The 24,768-nt window shown below is 37.9% G+C and overlaps 2 protein-coding genes across 3 annotated transcripts in view; both read right to left on the bottom strand.

Moving 5' to 3' along the window:
- KPNA1 (karyopherin subunit alpha 1) overlaps nt 1–24,768 on the bottom strand; it is a 335,799-nt gene that overhangs the window by 52,059 nt on the left and 258,972 nt on the right. For both annotated transcript variants that reach the window (XM_050781846.1, XM_050781845.1), the window contains one exon: nt 17,519–17,652. In XM_050781846.1, coding sequence (XP_050637803.1) covers nt 17,519–17,647 — 129 coding nt within the window. In that variant the 5' untranslated portion in view covers nt 17,648–17,652. The remainder of the gene's footprint in view (nt 1–17,518; nt 17,653–24,768) is intronic.
- The window catches only part of MIX23 (mitochondrial matrix import factor 23), a 304,832-nt gene that overhangs the window by 117,335 nt on the left and 162,729 nt on the right, over nt 1–24,768 (bottom strand). The window lies entirely within an intron of this gene.

Raw genomic sequence — 24,768 nt, 5'->3', positions numbered from 1 at the left:
TTGCAGTAAGCCAAGATTGCGCCACTGCACTCCAGCCTCGGGTACAGAACGAGACTCCATCTCAATCAACCAACCAACCAACCAAACAAACAACAACAAAAAATTAGCCAGGCGTGATGGAAGGCATCTGTAATCCCAGCTACTCAGGAGGCTGAGGCAGGAGAATCGCTTGAATCCAGGAGGTGGAGGTTGCAGTGAGCCAAAGACTGTGCCATTGCTCTCCAGCCTGGGCAACAAAAGCAAAACCCTATCCCCACCCCCCCAAAAAAAAAAAACTGAAAAACTCCTACAAGGTAATACAGGAGAAACGCTGGAGTTCCTAGGATTGGTAATGATATTTTAGATACAACACCAAAGGCATGATCCATGAAATAACTGGTAAGCTCAACTTTGTTAAAATTAAAACATTCTGCTCTGTGAAAGACACTACCAAGAGAATGAAAAGACAAGCCACAGACTGGGAAGAAATATCTGCAAAATATCTAATGAAAGACTAGTATTCAAAATATATAAAAAACTTAAAACTTAACAAGAAAACAAACAACCCACCTAAAAATGGGCCAAAGACCTTTAAAGACACTTCACTAAAGAAGATATGTAGATGGCAAACAAGCATATGAAGAGGTAATCCATATTATATGTCATCAGGGAAACGCAAACTAAACGAGATACCACTACCTACCTATCAGAATGGCCAAAATCCAAAACCACTGCTAACACCAAATGCTGGCAAGGCTGTGGAATAGGAACTCATATTCATTGCCAGTAGAAAAGGCAAAATGGTACAGCCACTTTGGAAGACAGTTTAGCAGTTTGTTACAAAATTAAACATACTCGGCCAGGTGCGGTGGGTCATGCCTGTAATCCCAGCACTTTGGGAGGCCGAGGCAGGTGGATTACCTGAGGTCAGGAATTCAAGACCAGCCTGAGCAACATGGTGAAACCCTGTCTCTACTAAAAATACAAAAATTAGCCAGGTGTGGTGGTAGGCGCCTGTAATCCCAGCTACTCAGGAGGCTGAGGCAGGAGAATCACTTGAACCTGGGAGGCAGAGGCTGCAGTGAACCAAAATCGTGCCACTGCACTCCAGCCTAGGCAACAGAGCAAGACTCCGTCTCAACAACAGCAACAAAAATTAAACATACTCTTCCATAAGATCAGCAACAATATTCCTTGGTATTCATAAAAAACAACAACAACAACAAAAACTGAAAGTGTCTATCTACACAAAATCCTGCCCACAAATGTATATCGGAGTTTTATCCGTTAACTGTCAAAACTCAGAAGCAACCAAGATGTCTTTCAGCAGGTAAACGGATAAACTACGGTGCATCCAGACAATGGAATATTATTCAACACTAAAATGAAATGAGCTGTGAAGCCATGGAAAGACATGAAGGAACATTAAATACATATTATTAAGTGAAAGAGGCCAATCTCAAAAGGCATACACATTGCATGATTCCAGCTATATGACATTCTGGAAAAGGCAAAACTATAGAGACAGTAAAAAGATCAGTAGTTGTTGGAGGTTGGGGGAAAGGGGGACAAACAGGTAGAGCACAGATTTTTAGAGCAGGGAATCTACTCTGTGTGATATCAAACCCACAGAATGTACAATACTAGGAATAAACTCTAATATAAACCATACACTTTGAATGACAATGATGTGTCAATGTAGGTTCACTAATTATAACAAAGGTACCACTTCATGGGGGATGCTGACAATGCCGGAGGCTATGCATGTGTAGGGGCAGAGAGTATATAAGAAATCTCTGTACTATCTGTTCAATTTTGAGGGGAACCAAAAACTGCTTTAAAAAAATTAAATAAGGTCTTTATAAAAATAGTGAAATAAACTTTTTTCAGACACACACAAACTGAATGAATTCATCACCAACAGGCCAGTCCTGTAAGAAAATGTCAAAGGATGTTCCTTAGATAGAAGGAAACTAACACCAGATGAAATACAGATCTACAAAAAGGAATAAAGACCATCAGAAATAGTAATAACGTGGTACGATATTTTTTTAAACTTTTCTCATTAGAAAAAAAAAGTATTTAAAAGAAACCATTGAGGCCAGGCACAGTGCCTCACACCTGCAATCCTAGTGCCTTGGGAGGCTGAAGCAGGAGGATCACTTGAGGTCAGGAGTTTGAGACCAGCCTGGACAATATAGTAAGACTCTGTGTCTACAAAAAATAATAAAAAATTAGCCAGGCACGGTGGCGCGTGCCTGTAGTCCTAGCTACTTGGGAGGCTGAGGTGGAAGGACCACTTGACCCTGGGAGCTCAAAGCTGCAGTGAACCATGATGGCACCACTGTACTCCAGCCTGGGCAACAGAGGGAGATCCTGTCTCAACAAAGACAGATAATAACAAGTGTTCCAAGAACGTGGAGAAACTGAAACCTTCATACATTGCTAATAAAAATGCAAAATGGTACAGCTTTTGTAGAAAACAGGTTGGCAGTTCCACAAAATATTAAATGTAGATTTACCACATAACCCAGAAATTCCACTCTCAGTACACTGTACTAAGAGTTGTACTTAGCATACTGTATAAGTACATACATAGAAATAAAAACATACATCCACAAAAAAACTTGTATGTGTTCACAGTAGCATTATTTACAATAGTAAAAAAAAGTTAATCCAAATGTCCAACAACCGAATCAATAAACAAAAAGTGGTATATCTGCACAATGGAATATTTAGTGAGAAAAGGGAATGAGGTACCAATACATGTTACAACATGGATCAATCTGTAACACACTTTACTAAGTTAAAGAAACCAATCACAAAAGACCACATATACTGTATGATTCCACTTACATGAAATGTCCAGAATAGGCAAATCTATAGAGACAGAAAGTAGATGAGGGTTGAGGGGTGCTAAGTGGGAAGCAGAGGGAATGGAGAGTGACTGCTAATGGGCATAAGGGTTTTTTTAGCGGGTGACCAAAATGTTCTAAAATTGGTTGTGGTGAAGTTCTGGAACTCTATGAATATACTAAAAACCACTGAATTATACACTTCAAGTGGGTGAATTGTACAGTATGTGAATTAAATATCAATGAAACTGTTTCAAAGCCAATGCTAGCTAACAGAAAGCTGGAGTGACTGTATTATAATGTCAGACAAGTTGGTTTAAGATAAATAATATATCAGAAAGTAGGTAATTTCATAATGATCAAGGAGTCAGTCAATCAAGACGAAGTAAGAACCCTAAACGTTTATATATCTATTCAACTAGGAACAGAAGAGAACTTTCTTAACGTCATATGACATTTTGGGCTCAATGAAATTTTAAGTTTTTAAAGAAACTCTTTAAAAAAGTTTTTCTTTAGTATACTGTATAAGTACATACATAGATATAAAAACTTTTTAAAAAGAGAGATAACTTCCCTAATCTCATAAAATATACACATGTATCACTTAACAAGAGTCTGAGAAATACATCAGACGACTTCATCATTGTGTGAACATCACAGATTGTAGTTACACAAACCTAGATGGAAGAGCCTACTACACACCTAGGAGATATGATACAGCCTACTGCTCCTAGGCTACAAACTTGTACAGCATGTTACTGTACTGAACACTGGAGGTACTTTTAACCCAAAGGTAAAAATCTGCATATCAAAATATAGAAAAGGTACAGTAAAAATATGGTAATTATAATCTTATGGGACCACATCATATATATGGCCCATAGCTAATGGAAACATAGTTATGTAGTACATGACTGTATATGAAAAACCTGTAATTAACATCATAAGTAATGAAAGACCCACTACTTTTCATCTAAGGTCAGGAATACAACAGATAGGTCTGTTTTTACTATTTTCATTCAACACTGCACCATTAAGTTCTAGTCAATACAACCAAACAAGTTAAAGAAATAAAAGGCATCCAAATAATGGAAAATAAGGAAACTTTTATCTGTAGATGACATGATTACCTATGTAAAAAACCCAATGGAATCTATAACAAAGGGACTAGAACTAACAAGTGAGTTCAGTAAGCTTTAGGAGATCAGTATACAAAATTAAACTGCATTTCTACATATTAACAATGAACAACTGAAATCTAAAAAATAACAATTACAATAGCATCAATAAAAATGAAATACTTGGGGAAAATGTGACAAAAGATAAAAATCTGTAAGACCTACACACCAAAAACTACAAATTGCCGAGAGAATTTAAAGATGACCTAACCCCCGCAGCAGGTCTCAGTAGCTGGCAGAGTGGAGAGGACGGGATGGGACAAGACCGGACAGCAACAGCCAGGCAGCCTAGCTTCACAAAGGCTCTCACGCCTCCCCACCACCAAAATATCCAAGAGGAAGGAAGGTCAGCTCAGCTGAAGGGATAGGGAAGGAAGAGCCCAGGTGGAGATCCAGCACAGTTCTCAGCTAACCCTGCTCCTACAAAAGTGGAAAGGAAGCCAAAAAAGGCAGCAGGAAAGGATACATCTTCAGACAAAACAAAAGTGAAAAGGAAGGCAAAGAGAAAATACACCGAAGTGGCTAACCAAGAAACTAAACATTTACCTACAGAAAACAGAGAAACTAAACTGAGAAAGCCAGAGGAAAAAAAAACCAAGTGTGATTAATATATACCTTGTCTCATGAGTCATTCCTGTCTCCCTTGTACTATCCACAGGAATTTTCTGAGTTTTTTTTTTTTTTTTTTTTTTTTTTTTAATTGGAGTTTCACTCTTGTTGCCAAGGCTGGAGTGCAATGGCATGGTCTTGGCTCACTACAACCTCCACCTCCCAGGTTCAAGTGATCCTCCTGCCTCAGCCTCCCAAGTAGCTGGGATTACAGGCGCCCCCCACCACAACTGGCTAATTTTTGTATTTTTAGCAGAAATGGGGCTTCAACATATTGGCCAGTCTGGTCCTGAACTGACCTCAGCTGATCCGCTCACCTCAGCCTCCCAAAGTGCTGGGATTACAGGTGTGAGCCACCATGCCCAGTCCAGAGGAATATTTTTATAAACTATTTTGTAAATGTAAGTTTTCTAGTAGCTCTAGAAACGTTTTTAGAAGGAGGGAATCCCAACTCATCCCATTTTTTAGGTGTAAATGCTTTTTTTAAGAGGTGAAATCATTTGCTGGTTATTTTTTGGTACAAACAAAATAGTGTGGGATACTGAATTATGGCAGGCTTTGACATTCCACATATGAGGGGTTAGTTTTTATATCCTACAATAAAAAGCATACAAAATGGCAATATGGAATCACAGTTCTGCATTTAATGTCTTGAATATTTTAAATTACTTCTCTTCCTATGTTGTTTTTTAGCAGAATTGTTTCCTAAAGAAAACCACTCCTTGATCATGGCTCTCCCTATCAGAAATGTGCATACTCTGTAAAATCTTCAGTCATGGTAGTGCTGTTTTCCTAATAACCTTGTTAATGTACTGCAAAAGATTGAAAATTTGAATATGTAGTATATATGCTATTAAACTGTGAATTGGTGGGATGTACGTAGTAACTTAACATTTTAAGATACTGGTACCTGACAGCCTCTTAAAAATTTGCCTCCAGATTTTAAGCTGGAAATTCACTGGAATAACTGTTTAAAAAAGAATTACAATACACAGCTTTTTAGATTTTCAGTACATATGTTAAGAACTGTGTACAAATTGAAATGTCTGTATACTGATCCTCAACACAACCAATAAAATCTCAATTATAAAAAATAAATGTGGCCGGGCACAGTGGTTCACGCGACTGTGATCCCAGCACTTTGGGAGGCCGAGGCAGGCAGATCACCTAAGACCAGCATGGCCAATATGGTGAAACCTCATCTCTACTAAAAATACAAAAATTAGCTGGCATGGTGGTGGGCGCCTGTAATCCTAGCTGCTTGGGAGGCTGAGGCAGGAGAGCTGTTTGAACCAGGGAGGCAGAGTTTGCAGTGAGCTGAGACTGCGCCACTGCACTCCAGCCTGGGCGACAGAGTGAGACTCCATCTCAAAAAAAACAATAATAAAATAAGAAGAAAGAAAGAAAGATGACATAAATAAATGAAGATACTGTGCTCATGGGTCAGAGGACTCAAGATTTAACTTAAGAGTATCAATTCTCCAAACTGATTTATAGATTCAACATAATCCCAATCAAACTCCCAGTAGGCTTTCATGTACAAACTGAATAGCTGATTCTAAAAGTTCATATAAATGTGAAGGACCTATAATAACCAAAACAATGTTTTACTTTTTAAGGGATGAGATCCCGCTTTGACACCCAGGCTGGAGTGCAGGGGCACAATCATACCTCAGGTTGCTGCCTCAAAATTCTGGGCTCAAGCAATTCTCCCACCTCAGTCTCTTGAGTATCTGGGACTACAGGTGCATGCTAATTGGTTTTTGTTGTTGTTGCTGTTGTTTTGTTCTTTTTGTAGAGATGGTGTCTTGCCATCTTACCCAGGCTGGTCTCAAACTCCTGTGCTTAAGCGATCTTCCCGCCTCAGCCTCCCAAAGTGCTGGGTTTACAGGCATGAGTCACTGCGCCCAGACCAAAACAATTTTGAAAAAGAAAAAGTGCTCTAACACTACCTGATTTGAAACTAATCTTAAGGCTACAGTTATCAGCCAGCATGGTATTTAACCTATATAAATAGACCAATAGAACAAAGTAGAGGTCCAGAAACAGACCTATACAGATACAGTCAACGGTAAGTGTTTCCAAGGAAATTCAATAGGGAGAAATAATCTTTACAATAAATGGCACCTGAACAACTGGATAGCCATATTAAAAAAAAGAACCCTTAACATGTACCTCACATCAGAAATAAATGCTTGTTCTTTAAAATATACTTTTGTAAATGAAAAGGCAAGCCACTGACTGGGAGAAAATACGTGTAAAACATGTACCTAGCAAAAGACATACCTAGAAGACAATCGACTCAATTAAAAAATTTCACTGGAAAGGAATTTTTTTTAACAGACTTCACTAAAGCAGATACACAGCAAATAAGCCCATGAAAAGATGCTCACTGGTGATCTATTGTATAGCATGGTGACTACAGTTAATAATAATGTATTACATAAGTCAAAATTGCTAAAAGAGTGAATATTAAATGTTCGCACCACAAAGAAGTATATAAGATGATAAATATACAATATTATTATTTGCCAATTAAAAATAAACTTTTTTAAAAAAGAAAAGATGCTCACAACTTTATTTATTAGGTGAATGAAAACTGAAACCATCATGGAGTACTTCTACATATCCCTCAGAATAGCTGAAATAGAAAAGACTGACCATACCAAGTGTGAACAACGATGTGTAGCAACTCAAACTCTCATACACTGCTCATGGGAAGGTAAAATAGTACAACCCATTTTGGCAAACAGTTGACAGCACCTTAAGTATACACCAGCAATACAACCCAGCCATATCACTTCTAGATACTTATCTGAGGGAAAAGAAAAGTTATATCCACACAAAAAGCTGTCCATGAGTGTTCCTAACAATTTTATTTGTAATCAACAAAAACTGGAAATAATCCAAATTCCATCAACAAGTAAATGGATAAACCAATTGTTGTTTACCTATACAATAGAATACTACTCAATCATAAAATGGAATGAACAATTCATACATAAAACAATAAGTGAATACCAAAATGATTAAATTCTGTGAAACGAGAAAGAAAAAGAATACACGTTGCATAATTCCATTTATGGTAACTAATCAGTGGTAACAGAAAATAGATCAGAGGAAAGGGGTAGAAAAAAATGTACTAAAAAAGTATACTAGGAAACCTCTGGGTGAGATGAATATGTTCACAACTTAATTATGGTGATGGTTTTCACAGACTGTCAACCAGACTGTCATAAACCTATTTTTAAAAGATTCCATGTTAAATTCTGTGCATTCTTAATGATATTAAAGCACACATTATTTCATCCCTTTGGAGGATGCTAAGAAACCAACTCATTATTATGAAAAAATATATAGGAAGAGAATCAAGCATTTCTCTGTCCTATGTCAACTGTAGCTAAGGGAAAGGTCTTCTTTTGAGTGACCTTCCAGCTAATAAAAGCAGAAGGAATGATCACTGTAACCTCTACAAAAGTAATGGATCTAGGCAGGGACCATCAAACACTGCCAAAACTTGAGGTAAAAAGCTGTCGGGGCTCTTTATAATGACAGATCAGGCTGACAAAACCGGAATGTAAGGATTAGCCAAGTAATGAATTAAAAAATAGGCAAAACAACCAAATAGACATTTCTCCAAAGACATACAAATGCCAACAAGCATATGAAAAGATGCTCAACATCACTTATCGTTAGACAAATGGAAATCAAAACTACCATAAAATGTGTAGCCACTATGAAAAACAGTAGGGAGGCTATTGAAAATATTTAAAATGAAATCATCATATGATCTAGACATCCCACTTATGTGTATATGTCCAAAAGAATTCAAAACAGAATATCAAAAGAGATATTTGCACACTTATGCTCATTGCAGCGTTATTCACATGGGCCAGGAGGTGGAAGCAGCCCAAATGTCCACCAACAGATGAATAAAGAAAATGTGGTAATACATACAATGGAGTATTATTCAGCCTTAAAGAAAAAGGGATCCTGTCATAAGCTACAACATAGATGAACCTTGAAGTCATTATGCTGAGTGAAGTAAGTCAGTTACAAGAGGACAAATATTGTATGAGTCTACTTATACGAGTTATCTAGAGAAATCAAAATCATGGAAACAGAAAGTAGAATGTCAGTTGTCAGAAGCTGGGAAAGGAGAAATGAGGAATACTTGTTTAATGTGGTATAGAATTTCAATTCTGCAAGATGGTTCTAGATATATGTTATATAACAATGTGAATATTGTTAACACTACTGAACTGCACACCTAAAAATGGGTAAGAGGAAGAATTTTGTTTTCACCATTAATAAAAATTTTTTAAAACGGTTAAGAGACAGTATCAAATACAACGTATGACTTAGTTTCTGACTCTAAGAAACAAACATAAGATTTTGTGACAATGCAGAAAATCTGAATGTTGACTAGATGCTTAATATTAAGAAACTAACTCTTTAAAGTATGATAACACTATTCTGAATGACCTTCCAGCAAATAAAAGCAGAAGAAATGATCACCGTAACTCCTATAAAAGTAATGGAACTAGGAAGGGACCATCAAAGACTGCTAAAACTTGAGGTGAAAAGCTGACAGGGCTCTTTGATGATTTTTAAGTTTAAAAATCTTTATCCAGGGCTGGGCACCGTGGCTCACTCCTGTAATGTCAGCACTTTGGGAATCCAAAGCAGGAGGACTGCTTGAGGCCAAGAGTTTGAGACCAGCCTGGGCAACATAGTGAGACCCCATCTCTACAAGAAAAGTTTTGAATCAGCCAGGCATAGTGGTGTGTGCCTGCAGTCCCAGCTACTAGGGAGGCTGAAGTGGATCACTTTGAGCCTGGGAGATTGAGTCTATAGTGAGTTGTAATGACACCACTACACTCCAGCCAGCATGGGCAACAGAATGAGACTCTGTCTCCAAAAAAGAAAAAAAGAATCTTTATTCTGTAGAGATACATACTGAAGTATTTACAGATAAAATAATTTGATAGCTGGGAATTGCTCAAGTAATCTAGGACACTATTTTACTTCTGTCTCAGTGCAATGTCTGGTGGTGAAGAATTCTTTGGTTGACAGCTTCCTTCTTTAAAGATGCTTCTCCACTGTCTTCTGGCTTGTATTGTTTACAATGAGAACTCTGATGTCATCCTTATCTCTGTTCCTCTGCATGTAACATGTCTTTACTCTGGGTGTTTTTAAAGGGTTTCTTTTTAAGATTAGGTTTGAGCAGTTTGGCTATGATGTGCCATGATATAGTTTTCTTCATCTTTCTTGTGTTGGGGATTCACTTAGTTCCTTCAATCAGTGGATTTACAGTTCTTCATTATAAAAGGTTTTCAGACATTATTTCTTTAAGTATTTTTTCTCTTCCACGCTCTCTTTTCCTTTGGGGACTCCAATTGTCTGTATTCAGGTTTCTTGAAGTTGTCCCATAACTCACTTGTGGTTTTTTTTGCCCTCGTGTGTGTGTGTGTGTGTGTGTGTGTGTGTGTGTGTGTGTGTGTGTGTGTGTGTGTGTGTGTGTGTGTCGGGGTGTGGGGAAAGGGGGGGTATCACCTCTTTTTCATTCTTGATAGTTTCTATTCCTATGCCCAGAAGTTCACTAATCTTTTCTTTTGCAATTTCTAATTGCAATTAATCCCATTTGTGAATTTCTCATCTTGGACATCACAGTTTTTATCTCCAGGAGTTCAAATTGAGTCTTTTCATACCTTTTTACTTTATTAGTTTTTTTTTGTTTGTTTGTTTGTTTAAAAAGAGAGTCTCACTCTGTCACTCAGGCTGCAGCACAGTGGCACAGTCATAGGAATAAGCCTCAAATTCCTGGGCTCAAGCCACCCTCTCACCTCAACTTTGGGATTTAGGACCATAGTGTGCGGCACAAGTTTTTAACTTATTTATTTACTTTCTGGTAGAGACCGGGTCTCGTTATGTTGCTCCTGGGCTCAAGCGATCCTCCCATCTCAGCCTCCCAAAGCACTGGGATTATAGGCATGAACCACCATGCCTGGCAGAGTCTTTATCTTCCATATCTCTAACTTTTTGAACATATGGAATATGGTATGGTTATAATAACCATTTAAATTTTATTACCTGCTAACTCTAACTTATCTTTATCAGGTGAGTCAGTTTCAACTGATCATTCTCCCCATTGTGTTGCTTTCTCCTGCTTTTTTGCATATGTCACAATCTTTGGATGCCAGACAATGTCAATTTTACCTCATGTACTAGGTATTTTTGTATTCCTATAAACATTCCTGAGCTCCATTTTGGTATACAGCTAAGTTATATGGAAACTTTTTGATCCTTCTGGACCTTGCTTTCATTTGTCAGGTTAAGTCTGGAGCAGTACTAAGTATACAGCTCATTAATCTTAACTACTGAGGCAAGGCTCTCCTAAATACTCTACCTAATCCCTCATGAATTATGAGTTTCTCCAATCTAGCTAGTGGGATAGGCACTATTTCCAGCCCTGTATAGGTACCAGGCACTGTTCCCTCTAATCCTTTAAAATGATATTTTCTCTAACCTTGGGTAGTTTCCTCAAACACGTGCTAATCAGCATTCTGCTGAATATCTGTGGAAAGCCTTTGAAGATTTTCAGGCTTCACTCAATATACAGGTCTCTCTTCTTTGATATTCCATCCTATGAACTCTATTTGCCTGGTATTCACAGACTCTCAGCTCTGCCTCAACGCAGCAAGGCTGTGGGCTCTGCCTTAGCGCCTTTTTCTATGTTTACAACTAGAAACTCAAAACAGTAAGCTGAGATAATCACAGGATTTATCTCATTTGTTTCCCATCTTTAGAGATCACTATCTTCCACTGCCTAATGCCTAGTGTCTTGAACCGCTGTTTTCATGTATTGTATCTGTTTATTCCTGGTTCCTTCAGGTAGGAGGGTAAATCCTGGTCCTAATACTCCATTTTGGCCAGAAGCAGACGTCTTTATAACTTTCCTGATACTCAAAATACCCCATTTTTACCCAATGGGAGCTAGTTCAAGTTAGCTCTGAGTCTTTTCAACAAAACTTCAGTGGTCTCAGGTAACTCCTTTGCTTTATAAAATATTCCCTATCTTTAACCAAGAACCAGTTATTTTTGCAAGGAACCTGGTTCCTTTGAAAGAAAAATTCTAAATACCTCAGAATGCCAGTGCTCACTGCAACAAGGTAATTTGCTATTTCTAGGCCCTCTCAGGACAGGGCTGGTGTTTTGTTTTATTAAAGAAAATATATCATAAATTCCCAGTGATACTACCAATTCAAACTTACTTAACTTCTTTAATTTTCTTATTTACTTATTTTCTTAAAGTAAAGGTATCAGATTTCTAATATTAATATAAATATGAATTTCTTTTATTCATATACAAATATATATAGTTTCGTAATAACTACCAGTTTTATATGGTTACCAAAAGCAAGTGAAGATTCATTTATACTTCTCTTTTGTCGTTAAGATATAAACTAGCAGAGGAAATTAGTCAAATTACCATAGTTTAACGGTATATTAAATTAATTCTTCTCTGTGTGGCTTAGCCATAAGCATGACAAACCAAGTCACTTGTTTCCTGCTTTTTAATTTGAAGATTTCTTCTCTCATTTTGATTTAATTTTGTTTTACAGTTATTTAAAACATTTACATGATTCCAAAATCATACCTAGTCACGAACATTACATCTATTGGACATGCAGTTTACATGCACAGGCAGTTTGGTACCGTGGGATACTGTTAATAATCTTTTAAGTACTATAGGTCATGAAAAAAACAATCGCTCGTGCGATATTTGACTCTGAACAGCAAAGCTATGTCAATAGTATTCAAAACTGCTAGAAAAAAAATTAGCAACAGAAAATATTTTAAAAATGTACAACCACTTTCAAGACACGTTAAGTGTTATTAATGCAGTGATAAAAACTGTAGCGGCTGTTGGTTAAACAGCAGGTGAAATCAAAGGGCAAACTGACCAACATGCAACTAATACTACTAGCCAAAAGAAGCACTAACAAAAACTGGTTTGATAAAAGTGGAAGAATGAGATTGATTAACATATTAAATTTGTCAAAGACAATTTATAATGCAGTAAAAGGTTGGAAAACATGCAAGTTATGCAATTACTCAAGCAAAAATGTCTCAGCATGATGGACAACTGTGAAAATCTTTAAAATGGCATTAAATGAAATAATCCCAAAAGGGTAACAGAGGTCATACAGATTAAGAGATGTACCACGGTATCCAAATAGCTATAATCAATATCATTTAATCGTTAGTAGTTATAAGAGGTGGGCTAAGCATGCAAAGCAATGTTGTGACCATCACATTTTAATTATGCTTTCTTTCCAATCCTGCCCTGCAAAACAATCACAAGATTTGTGTCACAGCATGCCAGTACAACTTTTATCAGGTGGACCTAATGCTGCATGAGCCTGTGGAAAGAACACTAATTCAGATATGAAAAGATCTTGGTTCTACTTATCTGCTACGTAATCTTGGCCAAATCATTCAAACTCAAAATTCTGGTATAAAATAGAAACATGGTTTGTACCTGCACTGCTCTACAGAAATATAATGAAAGCCACAAATGAAATTTTAAAAATTTCTAGTAGCCACATTTAAAAAAGGAAATAAAATTAATTTTAGTATTTTATTTAACCCATGTCTAGAATATTATTTCAGTATAAAAATTGAGATACTTATTTTTTCATACGGAATCTTCAAAATCCAATGTAAATTTTACACTTACATATATCAGTTTGAATTAGCCACATATTAAATGCTCAATAGCTAACTGTATGCTGTCATATTGGACAGCATAGCTCAACCATTTTCAAACTTTTCATGGGGAAACAGAAGCAGCATGAGACTCAACTGAGCCTCAAAGCTCCACGGAACATAAAAATTTTAACACTGCTGGTCTAGATTATTGCAAAGGTTCTTTCCAGTGAAAAAGACTATTATTCTTTATGGCAATGGTCACTTACACTGAACTGCTGTAACCACTTAGCTGAGTTTCAGATAAAAGACCAGTAATGCTATGAATTTATTTTCTATCCATTTCAGTGTTTTTACATACATATGCTTTATCTTGTCCATAATCAGACACTTAAAGACATTCACAATTATTGTGTAACTGTAATATATCAGAAAATAATAACCTACCTCAGAGTTTGGTTGAGATGATTAGAAGTTAATTCATTAAGTGCTTAGAATAGCAAACACTCAACAGTTAACTGTTATCATCAATACTTCATCATTAATCCACTACACTATCCTAGAACTGTCCAGCTCTATTCACGACAGGATTAAAACATATTATAGCTTTTCTTCCCAAGGTCAATAAAATTTTCATGCCAGTTGTAAACTAATCAGCATAATAATCTACCTTATACAATGAGACATACAGATCAAAAATAGTAGAATCAGGCCTTCCCATCCTTTTAGTCTCAGAAATACTACCCCACAATGACAAAAGGGACAAGAAACAAAAACAGTATGTGTAGCTCCCAGTCATATCTACGACAATGGAAAAACAGACTGAGAAAGGACATACAAGTTAGAGTGGAGGAAGATCAAACCTAAGAGCCTATGGAGGAATATACTGTTGAGAAGCAAGCCCACAAACCACACAGCCTTGGAAAGCCTCAGAAATTTTTCTTAATTGAGGTATAACGGAAAGCTGTAGTGAGGTAGCGGACTGAAACAAGGGCACGGTTTGAAAAAGAGAAAATTAAGAAAACCAGCCTAGTAAGTCCAACATTTGACTTACAGGATATGAGGAAGGAAGGAGCTTCTCAATGAATTAACACAGGAAAATTCCCAAGAACATAGTCTTATACTGAAAGTACCCTCCTTTACCCCATCACCACACCAGCTAAATGTTGTATTTTTAGTAGAGACAGGATTTCACCACGTTGGCCAGGACGGTCACGAACTCCTGATCTCAGGTGATCTGCCCACCCTGGCCTCCCAAAGTGCTGGGATTACAGGCATGAGCCACCCCACTCAGCCTCATTATAGTTTTAACTTTCATTTATTTGATAATTAGTGATGCTGACCATTTTTTCATGGTCACTTGTATGTCTTCTTTTGCGAAGTATCTTTTCATGTCTTTTGCCCATGTTTTAATGGAGTTTTTTCTTGTTGTTTGAGTTCCTTGTAGATTCTGAACATTAGAACTTTGTCAGATAGTGTTAACAAATATTTTCTCCCATACTGTAGGTTGTCTGTTAAATACATTATTGCATTTGCTGTGCAGAAGCCTTTTAGTTTAAGCCCCATTTACCTATTTTTGGTTTTTGTATGTTTCCTTTTGAGGACTTAATCATAAATTCTTTGCTTAGATCAATGTCCAGAAGAGTTTTTCCCAGGTTTTCTTCTAGGATTTTTATAGTTTCAGGTTATATTTTTAATTATTGAATCCATCTTGAGTTAATTTTTGTATATGGCAGGGGTACACTTTCATTCTTTTGCATACCGCTCTCCAATTTTCCCAGCACTATTCATTGAATAGTGTATCCTTTCCCCCGTATATACTTTTGCCAACTTTGTCCAAGATCAGTTGGTTGACAGTATGGGGCTTTATTTCTGGATTCTCTATTCCATTCCATTGACTTATATGTCTACTTTTATACCAGTACTGCATTGTTTTCAATTACTACAGCCTTGTAGTATAATTTGACATCAGCTAATGTGATACCTCCAGCTTTATATTTTGCTTACGATGGCTTTGGCGATGGGGGTTCTTTTTTGGTTCCGTATGAATCCCAGGATTGTTTTCCCTTATTCTGTGAAGAATGACATTGGTAATTGGAGAGAAATTGCACTGAATCTGTAGATTGCTTTCAGTAGTACACAAATTTTATAATGAAGTTTAAATACATGAAATCAGTAGTCACCAAGAAGAAACAGAATAAAATGAACACTGCGTTAATCAAAGCGTGCCACTGCTACAACTTCAAATGGTGTTATGCCAAATACGATCCATACACTGGTGGTTATATTCAGACCTATACCTGGGTTCACATGTATCATACATGTATTCCATTTAAATATATGAATATAAATATATAACCATGCTGTTATGATTTCTGAGAATAAAAGGAAAGGAAATTACTGTAATCTCAGCATTTTGGGAGGCTGAGGCAGGCGGATCACGAGGACAAGAGATCGAGACCATCCTGGCCAGGATGGTGAAACCCTGTCTCTACTAAAAATACAAAAATTAGCTGGGTGTGGTGGCATGCGCCTGTAGTCCCAGCTACTCAGAAGGTTGAGGCAGGAGAATCGCTTGAACCTGGGAGGTGGAGGTTGCAGCAAGCCAAGATCACGCCACCATACTCCAGCCTGGTTACAGAGCAAGACCCTGTCTCAAAAAAACCACACACACACACACAAAAAACAAAAAAAGAAAGAAAAGGAAATTCACCCAAAAAATACAAGCTAATATAAAAGCTCACTGAAAGAAAAGGATCCATTTCCAGTTCAAAAATAAATAAATATATAAATAAGAGAAAATTAAGGGAATACATTCAAAGATGATAAAGCAGAAGGTCAAGAACTCATAATTTGCTACACTCAATATAAAGTCTATTACAGTATTACAAAGTATCTTTGCCAATAATAAAGTGCTTGATTCATATATCTACAACCCTAACAAATAAAATACTGAGGTTGTAATGTACTGTTGGACTTCACCTAACTGGATTATCTAATGCAGTTTTTCATAAAATCTGTTTTGAGAATATTTCACTATGACTGCAAAATATTTATAATAGAATATCTTATTTCTCAAGCATGAGGGTTCTAATTCATCTGACTTTATGGAATTTCTATAGTGAGGATCAAATGCTTCTTCAGGCTCCAAAGTCCCTCCTTAGCAAAAAAAAAAAAAAAAAAGGCACTTAAGCCTTATGTCTTTTCATTTCTTTGCCAAAAGTAATAGACCATTTGTCAACAGCATTTTCAAAGGAAGGCTAAAAAAAAAAAAAAAATGTTCTAAATGTTTTTATGATTAATAATTAATCTGGAATAAAAAGACATATTCTGTGAATGCAATTTTACTTTAAAATGTTAGGTAACAAATAAATGTAAAGACAAACATGAAACAAGTGTAGCAAATTGTTGACAATTACTGAATTCAAAGGACTGGTTTATGAGGTTTCTCCTTTCTTTTTGTATATATTTTTACATTTCCAATTTTAAGTTTACAATGAACAGCAACACTTTATTGGTCACTTGTGAATTCATTAACAAACATACACCAAAAAAATCTTAAAGAAGAAAGTTGTGGCCGGGCGCGGTGGCTCAAGCCTGTAATCCCAGCACTTTGGGAGGCCGAGACGGGCGGATCACGAGGTCAGGAGATCGAGACCATCCTGGCTAACACAGTGAAACCCCGTCTCTACTAAAAAATACAAAAAACTAGCCGGGCGAGGTGGCGGGCGCCTGTAGTCCCAGCTACTTGGGAGGCTGAGGCAGGAGAATGGCGTGAACCTGGGAGGCGGAGCTTGCAGTGAGCTGAGATCCGGCCACTGCACTCCAGCCTGGGCGGCAGAGCGAGACTCCGTCTCAAAAAAAAAAAAAGAAAGTTGCACCTTTAGAAAACTAAAATACACTAAAAACAAATAGGCGAAAATATTGAACAGTGTAGTTATGCTGAGAAAATGAGAATGTGACAGATTTCCCCATTCTTGTATACCACTTTTCAGGACCTCCTCATCCCCACTCCAAAAAAGTAATTTTACAGGGGAGAACGGGAACACACGCGTGTGCGCGCACATACACACACACACACACACACACACACACACAACATTGTTAAAATAAAAGAAGGTAGTTTCAGGCTTAAAATGGAACATTAAATTCTTTAAAAGAAATGAATAAAGGTAAAGGATTTACCTGTTCTTCTCTTTTCTGCTTTCGTAACTGTAGTCCTTCTTCCTCCCTCCTCCTGCGCATCTCATCTGGATTCAGAGATTTGTTCTTATAACTTTTAAGGCGAAAGTTCTCTTTTCCTGGGGTGGTCATGATTTCTACAATAAAAGTGGGGAGAGAACAAATGAGTTTACTGTGAAGAGCTCTGTTATTCTAGGAGCTCAGTCTTTTACATGCAGATATCCCAAAGGGACATCAGAAATGGCTACTTCCCCTCCCCAACTCCTGCCTTTTTTGAGACAAGGTCTTGCTCTGTCCACCCAGACTAGAGTACAGTGGTGCAATCATAGCTCACTGCAGCCTCAAACTCCTGGGTTCAAGCAATCCTCCTGCTTCAGGTTCCTGAGTATCTGGGACCACAGGTGCATGCCACCACGCCCAGCAAATTTTTTTATTATTTGTAGAGACAGGGTCTGCTCATGTTGCCCAGGCTGGTCTTGAACCCCTAGCTTCAAGTGATCCTCCCACCTTGGCCTCTCAAAGTGCTGGGATTTCAGGCGTGAGCCACTACACCTGGCCAGGTTACTTTAACAGTTTTATTAAAATGTGCTATTCAACAGCTTTTAGTGTATTTACAGCTTGTACAACCTTCATCACAGTGAATTTTGGGACATTTTAATCACCTCAAAAAGAAATCCTGTATTGTTTAAGCTATCGTCCCTATTATGGACATTTCACATGAACAGAACAGAATCATGTAATATGCAATATTCTGTGACTGGCTTCTTTCACTTAGCATGTCTTCAAGGTTCATCCATGTTGTAGCATATATCAGTACTTCATTTCTTTTTAGGCTGAATTCCAAATGGACATTTGGAATGTTTCCACCTTTCAGCTATTACGAATAACACTTCTACAAACATTTGTGGTCAAGTTTTACGTTTTAATTTCTCTGGGTTACATACCTAGAATCGCTAGGTCATATGGTAACTATGTTTAATTGCTTAAGAAACTGCTCAACTGTTTTTCCTAAGTGGCTGTACCATTTTATATTCCCATCAGCAGCATATGAGGCTTGCAGTATCTCCACATCCTTGCCAGCACTTTACTATTAAAACTTTCATTGAAATCATCCTAGCGGGTGTGAGTGGCATCTCATTGTAGGTTTGGTTTGCAATCCCCTGATGACAAATGAGATAGCGCATCTTTTCACATATATATGTGTTAACTGTGTATCTCCCATTAAAATAAAGTATATTCAGAGCCTTCGCCCATTTTTAAATTAGGCTGTCCTTTTATTATTGAGTTGTAAGAGTTCTTTTTACATTCTAGATAAGCGTCACTTATCAGATATGCTTTTCAAATATATTCCATGGATAGTCTTTTCACTTTCTTGGTGTCTTTTGAAACACAAAAGTTTTAATTTTGATAAAGTCCAAATTAATCTGTTTTTTGTTGTTGTTGTACATGCTTTTGGTGTCATATCCAAGAATCCTTAACCTTGAACTTCTTTCCAAGAGTTTTACCTGTTACATTTAAATCTGTGATCCATTTTGAGTTAATTTTTGTTTGTAGCATGATATGAGAGTCCAACTGCATTTTCTGCTTGTGTCTATCCAGTTATCCCAACACTACTTGTTGAAAAGACTCCTCTTTCTCCACAGAATGGTCTTGGCACCTGCTACAGACTGAATGTGTGTCTCACCCAAAATTCTTATGTTAAATCCTAACTCCCAATGTGATAGAGGTTGAAGGCAAAGCCTTTGGGAGATGATTAGCCCTTAGTGGTAGAGTCCATATAAATAGGATTAAAGCCCTTAAAAAGAGACCCCCAAAGAGTTCACGTGCTCCTTCAGCCATGTGAGGACACAGAGAAAAGACAGACATCTGTAAACCAGGAAGCAGGCTCTCATCAGACACTGAATCTGCCAGTGCCTTGATCTTGGACTTCCCAGCCTCCAGAACTGTGAGAAATAAATTTCTATTGTCTGTTAGCCACCTAGTCTCCGGTATTTCATTACAGCAACCCAAACGGACCATGACAGCACCTTGTTGACAACCAGCTGACTATATACATATATGTGGTTTAATTTCTTGACATTCAATTCTATTCCACTGATCTCTATGTGTATCCCTGTGCCAGCCCCACACTGTCTTGGTTACCATTGCTTCAAAGTAAGTTTTGAACTCGAAAAATGTGAGTCTTCTTACTTTTTTGGTTCTTTTTTCAAGATTGTTTTGGCTATTATTGATCCCTTGCAATTCCATATGAACTTTAGAATCAGTTTGTCAATTTCTATGAAGAAGTCAGCTATGATTCTGATAGGAGACTGCACTGAATCTGTAGATCAATTTGGGAAATACCAGCACCTTAATGTTAAATCTTCCACTTATTTAAGATAGGAGTTCTATTTAGATCTTAATTTCTGTCTATAATGTAGCTTTCAGAGTATGTTTTATACTTTTGTTAAATTCATTCCTAAGTATTTAATTTTATGCCAATGGAAATGAAATTGTTTTAATTCTCAGATTGTTCATCACAAATCTAGAAAAATATGATTGATTTTTGTATATTGATCTTGTATTCTACAATCCTGCTTATTTAATTGTTGCTAATGCTTTATCTGATACACATCATGTCATCTACAAACAGATAGCTTTACTTCTCCCTTTCCAATTTTGATGTCTTTTATTTCTTTTTCTTGTCTAACTACCCTGGCTAGAGTCTCCAATACAATGTTGAATAGAAATAGAGCAGACATCCCTGTCTTATGCTAGACCTTAGAATGAAAGCAGTCTTTTACATTAAGTATGATGTTACCTTTGGATTTTCTGTGAATGCACTTTTATCGGGCTGAGAAGTTCCCTCTTATTCTCAGTTGACTGTTTTATCAATAAAGAGTGTCAGATTTTGTCAAATGCTTTTTCTGTGCCTACTGAAATTAAAATGTGTGTTTTTTTTTTTTGTTTTTTGGTTTTTTTTTAAACACACAAGGGCCAGGTACAGTGGCTCATGTCTATAATTCTAGCATTTTGGGAGGTCAAGGCAGAAGTATCACTTGAAACCAGGAGTTCAAGACCAGATTGGGGAACATGGACTCCATCTCTACAAAAAAATTAAAAAACAAAAATCAGACAGGCTGGTGGTGTGCACCTGTAGTCCCAGGTACTCAGGAGGCTGAGGCAGCAGGATGGCTTGAGCCCAGGAGTTCCAGGCTGCAGTGAGTCATGATCACACCACTGTACTCCATCCTGGGTGATAGTGAAACCCTGTCTCTTAAAAAAAAAAAAAAAAGATGGGTTTATATTTTCTTGTGATATATTTGTCTGGCTTTGATATCAGAGTGATACTGGCTTCATAAAATGAGTTGGAAAGTATTCCCCAGGAAGATTTTGTGAAGAATTATATTCTTTATTTCTTTAAATATTTGGTAAAATTCAGCAGTAAAGCCATATGGGCGTAGGCTTTTTCTTTGCAGGCAGTTCTGTGACTACTAATTCAATGTCTTCACATGTTACAGGTCTATTCACATGGTCTGTTCCTTATTGAGTCAGTTTTGGTAGTTTTTGTCTTTCCAAAAATGTGTGCACTTCATCTAAGCCATTTAATTTACTTGGATACAACTGTTTTTTTGTTTTTTTGAGACAGAGTCTCACTCTGTTGCCCAGGCTGGAATACAGTGGCGCCATCTCGGCTCACTGCAACCTCTGTACCTCAGGTTCAAGCCCTTCTCCTGCCTCAGCCTCAGAGTAGCTAGGATTACAGGCATGTACCACCACGCCTGGCTAATTTTTGAATTTTTAATAGAGACAGGGTTTTACCATGTTGGCCAGGCTGGACTCAAACTCCTGACCTCAGAAGACCCACCCGCCTCAGCCTCCCAAAGTCCTGGGATTATAAGCATGAGCTACCATGCCTGGCCACAACTGTTAATAGTATTTCTTTATAATCTTATTAATTTTTATAAGGTCACTAGTGATGTCCCCTCTTTCATTTCTAGTTTTTCCCCCCCCAGACACTCTCTCACTCTGTTGCCCAGGCTGGAGAGCGCAGTGGCACAATCATGGCTCACCGTAGCGTCAACTTCCTGACTCAAGCAATCCTCCCACCTCAGCCTCCCAAGTATCTGGGACTACAGGCACTTGCCCAAATTATTATTATTTACTGGGGGGGGGGCGTTGGGGGGATAGAGATGGGGTCTCAGCACGTGGGAAACTGGTCTCAAACTCCTGAGCTCAAGTGATCCTCCTGTCTCGGTCTCCCAAAGTGCTGGGATTACAAGCATGTGCCACTGTGCCTAGGTAATCTGAAAAATGTTGAGTTTTTTCTCAATCTAGCTAAAATTTGTCAATTTTATTCATCTTTAATGCTCTCTATTGTTTTCCTATTCTCTGTGTCATTAATTTTCACTCTACTCTTTATTTGCTTCTTCCTGCTTGCTCTGTTCTTCTTACCTCAGTCACTTAAAGTGGAAGTTAAGTTACTGATTTGAGATCTTTCTTTTTTTTTTTTTTTTTTTTTTGAGACAGAGTCTCACTCTATTGCCCAGGCTGGAGGGCAGTGGCATGATCTTGGCTCACTGCAACCTCTGCCTCCCAGGTTCAAGTGATTCTCCTGCCTCAGCCTTCCAAGTAGCTAGGACTACAGGCACCTGCCACCACACCCAGCTAATTTTTGTATTTTTAGTAGAGATGAGGTTTCACGATGTTGGCCAGGCTGGTCTCAAACTCCTGACCTCAAGTAATCCACTCACCTCCGCCTCCCGAAGTGCTGGGATTACAGGTGTGAGCCACCACACCCAGCCTCCTTTCTTTTTAATAAGGGCATTCACGACTAAGTTTCCTTTTAAGCACTGCTTTAGCTGTATCCCTAAGTATTCCTACATGATGTCTTCATTTTCATTTATCCCAAAGTGTTTTCTGATTTCCTTTTTGATTTCTCCATGGACCCACCAGTTATTTAGGAGTATGTTCTTTAACTTACACATATTTGTGAGTTTCTCAAATACCTTACTGTTACTGATTTCTTTTTTTTTTTTTTTTTTTTGAGACGGAGTCTTGCTCTGTTGCCCAGGCTGGAGTGCAGTGGCGCAATCTCGGCTCACTGCAAGCTCCGCCTCCCGGGTTCACACCATTCTCCTGCCTCAGCCTCCCGAGTAGCTGGGACTACAGGAGCCCGCCACTGCGCCCGGCTAATTTTTTCTATTTTTAGTAGAGACAGGGTTTCACCATGGTCTCGATCTCCTGACCTTGTGATCCGCCCGCCTCGGCCTCCCAAAGTGCTGGGATTACAGGCGTGAGCCACCGCGCCCGGCCACTGTTACTGATTTCTAATTTCTTTCCATTGTGATCAAAGAACATGATTTGTATCAATTTAATCCTTTTACATTTATCTAGCTTGTTTTGTAGCCCAGTAAAACGCAAAATGCACACGTAACACTTCCTATCCTGGAAAATACATATTTCCAAGATATACATATTTCCATTTGAAAATACATATTTTTGACTTGCTGGCTGGTAGTGTGGTCCATACATGTCTGTTAGGTCTAGTGGGTTTATTGTACTGATTCCTTCTTGACCTTCCACCAAGTTGTTCTGTCCTCTATTGAAAGTGGGGTACTAAAGCCTCCAACTCTTATTATTGAATTCTGTTTCTGTCAGTTTTTGCTTCTCTCATTCATTTACTGCGTATGTCCTAGGACCATTTCCAGAGGCTTTCCATGGTTGTTTTTGAAACACTTTACCCTGAGTTTACCGGGTAGTGGGTCAGCAGTGCTCTTTATTATGCTAAAAGCTACATACTTACTTACATGATGATGATTTTGATGCAAACCTGGGTTGAGAATCACTAATTCATAACATGCTATCACATCTTCTATTTTACTTGGATCTCTTAACAAACCTTTATGGCAAAAATTATCATTCTCACCTTTTACAGGTAAGCAATCAGAAGGCTCAGAGTGACTTGGCCGGGGTTACACACTTAATAAAGATAGAGCTAGGATATGAACGCAGGTCTCATTACACACCCAGTGATCTACTGACATGGACTGAATTGTGTCGTCCCCCCAAAACTCTTATGTTGACACCCTAACCACCAGTGTGACTTGTATTTAGTTATAGCACTTTTTAGGAGGCAGAGTTAAAGGAGGTCATGAGAGTCCTACCCTGGTAAGACTGGTATCGTTATAAGAGAATGAGACACTAGAGACTTCTCTGGGAGATACAGAGAAAGACTGTACAAGCAGACAAGAATGCAGCTGTCTACAAGCAAGAGAGTCCCCAGAAATCAACTCTTTTGGCACCTTGATCTTGAATTCTAGCCTTCAGAACTGTGAGAAAATAAATTTCTGCTTAAGCCACCCAGTCTGCAGTATTTTGTTATGGTAGCCTGAACAGACTAATATATCTACCCAATGGAAACTTGGCAGAAACTTTATCAGACTAAAAGGTGGGTGTAATACAGATGAGAACTTGTGAATAATTCCAAGGGAATCATATTTAAAGCTGCTGAAAAATGATATAAAGAATGCTGGTTTCCTGAAGCACGCAGCATTTTAGCTATGAAATATCACAATATGGCACAATAATAGCAGTGTTGCAATGATGACTCAAATTCAAAATCCGGGTGGGACATGGTAGCTCCCACCTGTATTCCCAGCACTTTGGGAGGCCAAGGTGGGAGGATCACTTGAGCGGACTAGTTTTGTAGTGACCCTGTCTCCACAAAAAATACAAAAAAATTAAGCATGGTGGCAGGCACCTGTGGTCCCAGCTACTTGGGAGGCTGAGGTGGGAGTATCACTTGAGCCTGGGAGGCCAAGGCTGCAGTGAGCCAAGATCACACCACTGAGCAAAATCCCATCTCAAAACAAAAAAAAAAGATTCATAAGTTTCAGTTTCAGGTCAAATAAAGGAAAAAGCCAACAGTAAAGTCTAACAAGACCAAAAACCTAAAATTAGTCTTAAGGAAGTAACTTAGAAGTCTGTATTCAATGTGGAGCTGTAAGGGTAAGCAATTAAAGCCAGCGTTGGAAGCATGCATATATATATATATATATATAAAGAATAAATGATAAATAAGGCAAAAGATGAAACGAACAACTGAGAAATGTCAATGAAGGCATAAGAAAGTCTCATGCACTTCTAAAACGTTTTTGTACTTTGAAATGATTTCAACCTTTTTCAAAAATCTAAAAGGAAACAAATGTTACACAAAAATTAAATATTCATCTGCTTTTTTATTAAAATGTCATAGGCAGCAAGTTGAACGA

This window comes from Macaca thibetana, chromosome 2 (genome assembly GCF_024542745.1).
Source record: "Macaca thibetana thibetana isolate TM-01 chromosome 2, ASM2454274v1, whole genome shotgun sequence".
In the NCBI taxonomy this organism is placed as follows: Eukaryota; Metazoa; Chordata; class Mammalia; order Primates; family Cercopithecidae; genus Macaca; species Macaca thibetana.
Note: the sequence above shows the minus strand (reverse complement) of the source record. Positions and strands in the feature narration are given on the sequence as shown.